This window comes from Crocuta crocuta, unplaced genomic scaffold (genome assembly GCF_008692635.1).
Source record: "Crocuta crocuta isolate KB4526 unplaced genomic scaffold, BGI_CrCroc_1.0 scaffold176, whole genome shotgun sequence".
NCBI classification, from domain to species: domain Eukaryota; kingdom Metazoa; phylum Chordata; class Mammalia; order Carnivora; family Hyaenidae; genus Crocuta; species Crocuta crocuta.
Genome location: NW_027531905.1, coordinates 8,477,206 through 8,487,825, shown reverse-complemented (window position 1 = coordinate 8,487,825; position 10,620 = coordinate 8,477,206). Strand labels below are relative to the sequence as shown.

The 10,620-nt window shown below is 37.0% G+C and overlaps 1 protein-coding gene across 1 annotated transcript in view; it reads right to left on the bottom strand.

The window, feature by feature from the left end:
- The window catches only part of SOX5 (SRY-box transcription factor 5), a 550,850-nt gene that overhangs the window by 196,095 nt on the left and 344,135 nt on the right, over positions 1-10,620 (bottom strand). Inside the window, exons 5-6 of the mRNA XM_077774502.1 lie at positions 6,638-6,810; positions 1,544-1,612 (exon numbers count right to left, since the gene is read on the bottom strand). Of these exons, the coding sequence (XP_077630628.1) occupies positions 1,544-1,612; positions 6,638-6,810 (242 nt within the window). The remainder of the gene's footprint in view (positions 1-1,543; positions 1,613-6,637; positions 6,811-10,620) is intronic.

The window sequence follows — 10,620 nt, the reverse complement described above, 5'->3', positions numbered from 1 at the left end:
TTTTTTTAAATTTATTTCTAGGAGAGAGAGAAAGAGAGACAGCGTGAGCAGGGGAGGGTCAGAGAGAGAGGGAGTCACAGACTGAAACAGGCTCCAGGCTCTGAGCTGGCAGTCAGCACAGAGCCCGACGCGGGGCTCGAACCCACGAACTGCGAGATCATGACCTAAGCGAAAGTCAGACGCTCAACCGACTAAGCCACCCAGGCGCCCCTCCCATGAACAGTTTTAAACCACTGAAAAACCACTTTGTACATATGAACAGATAGACAACATCACATTAGGATTTGTTGCTCGTAATTACAACTAAGGAAAAAAAGGAATCCGGGTTGGATCATCTCACTGATATTTCTCAGTCTCAGCAAGCTGGAACTAGCTCACTAAAATTTCAGGTGCACCAAAAATGAGTAAACCCTGATTGCACTATATAATCCAGGGAAATTAAGTGTACCTGACCCAGTTAGGTAAAATGGGCTAAACTTTGTTGCCAATCAAGTCTAAACATGATTAAATACACAAGTGAAATAATGTAGACATGTTTGCTTCTGTCATTTATTATATTTACACTTAATAAAATATGCTGGATTCTCAAAATAGAACTGCAAAAGAATGAATTTCTTCTTAGTAAAATATGTTGGCATCTCAAGATAGAACTTCAAGAGAATGAATTCCTCTGCCCTAACATTTGCTCCAACAGGTTAAGTTGGATTCATAGCTCTATGAATCAGCATCCTTTTCTTGCGAGGAATAGCAAGTACGTATTGAGGACCTACTGCGTGTCTTGACACTATGCTGAAATGATCCATCCAGAATTTCATTAAATCCTCATAAATACTCTATGAAATAGGTATTTTCGAAAAGGGAATTTTCAGAAGGGGAAAGAACTTTGTCATAATTCATGCCGCTACCAATTGGTGAAGACTGGACGTCTCTGACAACTTACTTTTTCTTTTTGTTAGCATCATAGCTGCTTTCTTCCTTCTTCATGGATGCTCCTCGACATCACACATTTCCATGTAAGCAAAATATGCAGGTTATAGAGCCCTTGCTCTTGGTTCCTTCAGGCAACATGAAGGGTGAAATTCACTTGCGCACCGAGTCATCACCTTCTCTAACCTCAACCTTTATCACATGTGGCTCCTGAGCATATAGTGAAGCATTCTCTCTGCCACTGCTCTCCAACAAAACGTGCTGTACCTTTTTGCTTTGGTTCCCCTGAATGTCATTCATTAAGCACACTGATGGGCACATTGAAGAATAGAGTGAATGAAACCTTTTTAACATTTCTCTGCAATAATTTCCTTTCGGTAGAGGATGAACATGACTGTCCGCTTGCTCAGACTGGAGCTCCCGGACACAGTAGGGCCTATGATAGCCGCCATTTGCAAGATTCTCATGGTACAGGAGGTAATAGGGCATGAATTAAGCCAAAAGTAATTTTTGTGTTGGAGGCCATTCCAGTTAGGTCATCTAAAAATTAGAAACAGAATATACATATATGTATATATATTTAATTGGAAGTATGTATGAAATTATGATTTCTGACCTGGATCTGTTGCTGAAGCAAATTGATTTTGTGTTGTTGCTGCAGGAGCTGCTGCTGTTGTCTCGCAATCTGTGGAGAAATTGCACATGAAAAATTTAAAAGTATATTGTCGTCCCAGGGGGAAATTACCAATGTTCTGTTGCTCAAAGTTTGATTTGACCCTGATTAAGAGGATGAAAATAGATGTGCCTGTGCCCCTACTCAGTACCAGCAATTCATTCTTAAGTAAGATCAAACAAGGTATTTAGTCTTCTGGAACACTTTCTTTCGGCCTAAAACAAACGAAACCTAGGACACTATGACACTGATCCAATCCAGTATGAAATGGTAGAGTGTCAAAAATCCCTCTTCCTTCCAGGCAATACATTAAGAGCGTGCGGCCTCTGGCATTTTTTAGCTCTTTCTACAAAAGGAAAGTATTGCATCAATAGGGGATTGTTTCCACCTGGGAGTTCAGGGTAGCACAAAATATTGTGTTAGGAGAGGCTGTATGCCTTCATGAGGTTTTGGTATTTGTTCCCCACCCCCCCTCTGTAAATACTGCCCTTATTCCTACTCTCCACAAACCCCTCAACGGCTAACTCCTCACAGCACTCCATTATGGATTCTGCTCCCAATCTCCACTAAAAGGATTCATCATAAAAGTTACCCATCGACATCATTTTTAAAATCTATAGTGTTTTTTAGACCTCACCTTTTGGTCTTTCATCAAAATTCAACACTGAAGTCCTCTCCCTCGATCTGAACTTTCTTTCCTGACTTCTAAGTCTGTCCAGCCATTCAGTGTCATAGTTGTTTATGGCTCGATTTTAGACTCAATTTTCCCCCGTGTGCCAAGTGTTTATAATTTGTTTCTCTAGCCTACACCTTTGCTTTAAGCTTCAGACCCATTTTTCCAAAGGCGTTCTCAAAGATACTTCATATTCTACAAGTTCAAAACTAAACTCAGGACTTAGCCCTCCATGCGGTCATCTTTAAGTGTTTTCTAAGCCAGGGACTAGTACAATTATCGCCTGTTATTCACTCTTGTAACATCCTGTATCTTTACTTAATCCTATACAACATACTATGATTTTACATTTATTTTTATTTTTGTTTTAATTAAAACATTACTGTCAACTAGGTCAAAATCCATAAATACAGTGAGGTCAGGGATTGTGTGTATTTTCCTCACTGTTTGTGCCCAGCCTGGAGCAGAAGGGATATTTGATGAAGAAAACATGGATGAATAGATGAGAAGAAACTTTTAAAAACTTTATTACATGCTGTCAGGTAGGAAAACTTCTCATGAGAATGTAACTTCTAACTTCATAAAACTTATCACTCTTTTGTAAATTAGCTGTAGTTCTTATTCTCATCATGTTATAATCATGATTGTTTTCATTACAAAAGTATGTCCCTTAAGCTCTGTATCAGAAAGCTAAAAAGTCAGTAAAAATTTGACACCTGCAAAGTCTGTACTCTGAAAGTAAAGAAATTGTATGAGGAACATGAGTCTACCTGGCTACACAGTGAACTTTTTATTTCCCTTAAAGGCACTGGTACAAATTACAGTTATTTACATGCTTCCATTTTATCTTAGGAACAGGGGTTTTGAAAATCCATTTGTTTGTGTGTTTGTTTGTTTGTTTGTTTTGCCTTGAAGGAGGAAACAAATGGTAGGAAAAGGAGTATCACTCTTTTCCTTAAATCTGGTCCTTTCCTCCCACATATGATTTCAGCTGATGTTTAAATTTAAATAATCTTATCAGCACCTTAAGAATTTATCTTTTTATCACCACCTTGAGGATTTATCAAGACGATGACTACTTTACACAGCCCTCCAGACTTCCTCCCCTTCCAAACCACTGCTGTCTCTCCTGGATTATTGTAATAGCCTCCGACTACTCTTTCTGCTTCGGCCTTTGCTCCCTACAGGCTGTTATATATCAGTAGCTGGAGAGATCCTTTTGAAATATAACTTGTATCATGTGATTCATCTTTCAAAGCCGTCTCTCCCATCTCTCTCACTCAGAGCGGAAGCCAGTGTCCATATGATGCCTGCAAGATCCCGTATGACTTGGCCCCCTGCTACGTCTCTGGTTTCATCTTCTCCTGCTCTTCCTTTTGTGCCCTGCCCTTCCCCCCCACCCCCACTCTTGCCACATTGCTCTCCTAACTGTCTTTTGAACGTACCAAGGACGGCTCTTATCTGTTATGGATAAACCTGCCTCTGGGCCTTTGCACTTGCTTTCTCCTCCATCTGGAACCCTCTGTCCCTAGAAATTACACTCCTCACTCCCTCACCTCCTGCAAGTGTCTGCTCAAATGTTAACCTGTCAATCAGGTCTTCCCTGAGATCCCAATTTAAATGAGCTTCTCTCTCTACCCAGCACCCTCATCCCTAATTCTCTCCTTTACTTATATCCCTTATCAACATCTACTAAACACTGTTTATTTACTATCTTTTCCTAATTAGAATTTGACACATTAGGAATGCTGTATCCCAGTAACTAGAATAGAACGGGCATCAAATCGGTGCTCAGTAGATATTTGTTGAATGACGGAATGTGGAATGGAGCTCAGACTTCAGTGGGAAAGCTGATCAGTAAACAGGTTCATTAGCAATTCTAAGGGCTATAATGGGAATAGTAGAGTGTACAGAGTAGGGACACCCTACAATGAATAGGGAGTTTGGAGAGGAGGGCCAGAAAAGGAGTTCTCAAGAGAGGATACACTTAACTTGAACCCTAAGGAGTAAGAATTAAATGTCTTTCAGAGATTTCCCTGTGTCCTAATGAAAAGATCAACGTGACCACAACCATGGTGATTATGTATGTCAGTACTGCATGGCAGAGAAGATCTTGGGGAGCAAAACAGGCTCTAGAAATCTGACCTGAAGCTTTCAAGGGGGATCTTCACTCAGGCTGTGTAAGCATCATTGCTCAGCATCTCTCTAACAGAGAAGAGAAATTCTGGAAGAACCTAATGATGTCTAACCTTCTACAGTTAATGTCAGAAAAAGTAAAAAAAAAAAAAAATTCTAGAATCCTTTGATGATATATGGGGATGGGCCAGAATGTGAAAGAAGAAGGAAGAGGACTTGGCTCTCTATTAGTGATTGCTTGGATTTTTCAGGACAAATATGCCCTTAGATCCACCAGGATTTTTTAAAAAGAAATATCCCAGCAACAGTTTCAGAAGCTCTTAGACTTTTCTAGAACTCAGGTATTTGAAAGTGTTGAGAATTATGAACAAGAAAAGAGTAATATTTTTCTAGATTATCAGAGGCAAACATTGCGAACTTTGATCATAAGATTAACGCAAGAGAAACATGGGCCATATTCAACAACAGGCCAACTATATCTTCAAGGAAACTGATGAGGTATTTCATTAAACATGAAAACATCAACTCTGAAGTACAGATGAACCACCAAGTAGGGAAGAGTAAGCTGAAAGGAGTCTCCTCAAATGTAATCTGAATATTTCTTCTTTCAACTCTGCTAGTTTACATTTTGAAAACTGTTTAAGGAGGTTTTGCAAGGATGTGTGGAAACACAAATACCCCTGGCTAAATAATGGTCTTCTTCCACTTAGGATGGTGAATGGACTGAGCCCAGCATATGGGATGGCAAAGGAAGCTAGCCCCAGAAAAGATGTACCATCTCTATATGTAACCTCAGCCTATGACACCCTTTTTCCTCCTTTCCCATCACTACCAAATGTCTTTAGTAAAAGTTCTTGTGCATTGCCTCCATTTCCCTACTACACGTTTGTTAATTCTATGTCTCATTTCTACTACTAAAGCTCCACAGAAGCCACACTCTTAAAAGTCCAACAGTGAGAAAGTAAATGACAAATTTGATAGCTTTGCTTTTCTGGAATTGTTCATTTTCCTTCCTCTACCAGCTGTATGCCACTGTCTCCCAAGGATCTACCCTTAGTTCCTTTCCATTTGCTCATGATATCACCGCTATTCTAATTTAGGGCATACAAACCTGCCATTCCCTTGCATGAAGCACTCTGGTCCAAAATATTCATATGGCTGCACTTTTATGTCATTTAGATCTGAACTCAATTGCCAGATCCAACCACCCAATCTAAGAAACATTGCCTTGCCAAACCAATCAAAATTTATTAAATTACTGTAATTACATTCCATCAAATTACTTATCACTGTCTGAAAGTATTTTGTTAATTTCTCTTCTCCTTTGTTAATCACTTCTCTCTTTCCACCAGAATTTAGCAGTTTTATCTTTCCGGTTAATTGACGTACCCTCCGAAGTTAGCACGGTGCCTGGCAGATGAGAGGCACTTGATTACTATTTGTTGAATAAATGAATGAAACTTATTTACTCCAGTGGTTTAAACTACCATCTCTATGTAAACTATATAGGAAATTTTATTGATCCCTCTTTTCCCAACTGTCGATTGGTATATCTGGCTGTTTTTCACATATCTCCAGTTGGACAACCAACAGCTCTAATTCAAAATGATAAAACCATGCTTTTCCAGATTGCCCTCTTCCAGACTTTACCTAGTAACCATGGCTCAATATCTTTCCTCATTCTTTTGTCCACTCAAAATACTCAACTAATCATAAAATTTCCACCTGTTTATTCTTTCCTTCTCTTTTTTCTGTGGCCATTTAAGTTTAGATTCTAAGCTGTCTAGTTTAGATCCTCACTCCTTATTTAAGTTATTATAATAGCCTTCTAACTAACTTTCCTGTGCCATAAATAATTTTATTCACTTGTTGATTCCTACTTATCTGCAAAGCTCATACCAAACACCCGTGGAATGAAATCTTTCATACTGTCCTTGACTGGAAATGTTCTCTTGATTCTCCATGATTCTATTTGGTACTTCTCTCATGGCACATCAGAATTTCACCTTGGTTATAATTACTTCCATGTTATATACCACAGAAGTAGCTGATAAACTTTTTCAGATCAAAGTGTTTTTGTTTGTTTACTTTGTATTTTGCCCTTTGATTTACTCATGTGGGGTGGGAAGAATGGCTTTTATTGATCTTTGCGTGCCTAGGAGAGTGACGTATAAACAGTAGCCAAAACAATGCCTCAGAATTTGACTGTGTTTCCTGCTCTGACTCACCTGTTCTTGCTGCTGTTTGGCCAGCTCCATTTGCTGGCGCTGTTTCTCAATCTGAGATGCAGCCAGTTTCTTCTGCTCGTCGTGGGCAGCCAATAGCTGCTCTCGCAGACTGGTCAGTTGATTGATCATACCCATGAGCTGCCTCTCTTTCTCAGCTAGGCTTTCAGGAGTCCCTGGAAATAACATAGCAGAAAAATACACAAGAAAAGGAAAATGAGGAGAGAGTGATTTTTCAATGACAACGATTCGCTATTCTAAATATAAGGTTAACACACAAGGATATACCTACTTTGTTTCGGATTTTTAACTCAACAGTGAAAAGTAATGGCTATTTCCCCTTTACAAAATATCAGAATGAACAAATATATTGATTGTTTTTATGTAGGCCAAGTAATCATCCATAGCTTTTGATTTTACAAGTAAATCAAAAAATAATTGGGTGAATATCCACTATTTTAATGTTGTATGCTGGGATATGACAGAACTAAAAAGAAGCCTAAAGCACAGCTCCTGGTCCTGAGAAGTTCTTTTTTTTTTTTTTTAATCAAATTAAAGAGGCTAGACAAAAACATGAACATTTAAGAACCATAGTTATTAAGAGATAAAGTTAGTATTATCAGTAATATGATTCTCCTTTTCTCCAAAAAGAATCTTAAAGAATTAGAACCAAGGAATTCTACATCAGAAAAGGGAAAGTGAACTATTAGCCAATAAAATTTTAGACGGTTTTCTTATATGCCACTCAGATGCTTTCTTCAAAAATATACTGCTAGCAGAGAAAATATTCAAGATGGAGAATTTAAATGTAGGCTATCATGAGGTAATGAAATATGGTGAGAAAATGAGGAGATCATAGCATAGCCACTCAAGATTAAGACTTGGAGAACAGTCATTTAAGATAAATAACATGCTCTGGATATTTAAAACATGCAATGAATGTTCTTTGGCAGGTTGAAATACTTATTTGATACACCAGAAATGTGAGTTCATTGAAACAGGCACTCTATCACTTTAAATGTTTTTTTTTTTTTTTTTTTTAATTCACCCGATAGATAAGGCCCCTATGGTAAAGTACTCGCAGTAGGAGAGAACATACTTTTTAATTACAATTTTCTCTTTAATATAAGACACTAAGCACTAGTTTAATAATGCATTTGCCACCTGTATATGTAATTAGATAGAAGGATCTGTTGTAACTCAGTTACTCTTCCCCATTTCACTGTATTTCTCTCTAACAATTTATGCTGAAGATGCATGTGCTTTTTAGGAAATAGTAGTAGCTATCATTAGTGGCTTATAATATTCATGTGCCCATTTGGAATGGAAATAAAGTTTCCAATGTAATTTAGGGCTAGAGAATAAATATCTAGAAAAGAAAGTGTGAGTGAACAGAAGTCAAAAAGCATGCATTACATTCCTTATGATTAATACCTAACATTATTCAGGGCAGGTGCCCAATAAATTGTTGCTAATAATTTATTATACTTCAGGTATTTGGGTTCCATTGAACAGAAGAACACTTATTGTAAGAATAACAACAATATGACTGTTGCAATTAGAATTCTAATAATAAATAATCCTAAAATATACTAGGAAGTGGAATATTCAAGTGGTGGTAAGATCTACATCTTCACACGTCATCAGTAGAGAGGAATACATGGTTACCACATTTCTAGGAATACATACGAGGAAAAGAAACACATATCAGGTTTTGGAATCCTCATTACCTCAAAGAGTAATTTCACTTATAAAAATCTAGCCCAAGAAAATTATAAGAAATGAAGATAAGTATTAAAAAGTGTTTTATAAGAAATAATTAGAAACAATCTCAATGTCAAATTGGAATAATCAAATAATTATGAACACCCGAATCATAGAGTATTTTCCACCCGTGAATAAACTTTTTAAAAGAATATTTAAGGAGCTTTTTCATGATACAAAGCTAGGTCATGGGCACCTGGGTGGCTCAGTTGGTTATGCATCCAACTTTGGCTTAGGTCATGGTCTCACAGTTCATAGGTTCGAGCCCCACATTGGGCTCTATGCTGACAGCTCCGAGCCTGAATCCTGCTTTGGATTCTGTGTCTCCCTCTCTCTCTGCCCCTCCCTCCCTCACACTCTGTCTCTCTCTCAAAAATAAAAATAAATATTAAAAAAATTAAAAGCTAGGACAAAAAACTGGGTAGCAAGAAAACATTTGTGAAAAGGCAACATACTGAATGGGAGAAAATTATATATGTGATAAAAAGGTTATATGTCCAAAATAAATAAAGAACTCATACAACTCAGTAGCAAACAAAACAAAACACACAACCAAAATCCAGTCCAATTAAAAATGAGCGGAGAATATGAACATTTTTCCAAAGAATACATAGGGAAGGTCAACAGGCACATGAAGAGATGTTCAGCATCCCTCATCATCAGGGAAATGTCAATCAAAGCCACAGGGAGAGATCACCTCACACTTGATAGAAAGGTTATTATTAAAAAGACAAGAAATAACAAGCATTGGCAAGGATGTGGAAAAAAGGGGACTCTTGTGCACTGTTGGTGGTAGTGTAAATTGGTGTGGCTCTTATGGAATATAGTATGAATGTTTCTCAAAAAATTAAAAGTAGAACTATCACATGATCCAGCAATTCCACTTCTGGGTATCTATTCAAAGAAAATTAAGACACTGACTTCAAGAGATATATGAACCCTCATGTTTACGGCAGCCTTTTTTACAATAGCCATGATATAAAAACAGCCTATGTCCATTGACAGGTGAATGGATGAACACACACACACACACACATGCACACGCACACAGGAATATTATGAAGCGATAAAAAATGAATAAAATCTTGCAATTTGTGACAATATGAATGGAGTTTAAGGGCATTATACTATGTGAACTAAGTCAGACAGAAAGACAAATGCCATAAGATCTAACTTATATGTGGTATCTGAAATAAAAAGAGAAATAACAAACCAATCTCATAAGTTCAGAAAACAGATTCCTAGTTGCTAGAGATAGGGATGAGGGGTAGGTGAAATAGATGAAAAGGGTCAAAATGTATAGACTTCCAGTTACAAAATAAATAAGTCATGGGATGTCATGTAGAGAGCATGGTGACTATAGTTAATAATGCTGTATTGCAGTGGCTAAGAAAGTAAATCTTAAAGTTCTGATCACAAGTAAACATTTTGGAGACTATGTATAGTGATGGATGTTAACCAGACTTATTGTGATTATTTTGCAATACACACAAATATTGCACCATTATTTTATACATCTAAAACTAATATATTGTATGCCAACTGTACCTCAATTAAAATAAAGAAACAAAGCATTTGTATAAATATCTCAATGTATGCACATATCGATATTTATAGGAAAAAAAGAATCAAAGAAAAGTTATATATTAATAGTGGCTCTTTCTAGGTGATGGAATTATAAGCCATTTAAATATTTTTATACTTTTAAAGAAAATCTACTACAATTTTATCATAATTTACATAGTTATAAAACCTGGAAAAATGTATTTCATGTATAATATGTGGAGATATAACTTAAAAGTCTAAGGAGACATCCATTTACATAACTGGTGTAATATCAATGGGTAAAGAAATACACTTGCTTGTTGATGAGTAAAGCAAATATCATTTTGTCATTCATTATATGAAAGATTAACACAACCTTTTGTCTTCACTTGATCATAATCAATGTTTCTCATAGATACACTTTGTTTATTTTAAACTGTCTGAGTTTTATAATAGATACTGTCTCAGAGTCAATAAAATATTAAGATTTATGCCAACACTGAGTCTGTCCTCCAGCCCTAGTAACTTACTTTCAGATGTAGAACAGGTATCTCTGTGTGTAGATATCAGGGTTTTAAAAAAATTTTTTCTTAATGTTTATATTATTTTTGAGAGACACAGAGGGAGAGACAGAGCACAAGCAGGGGTGGGACAGAGAGGAGACACAGAATCCAAAG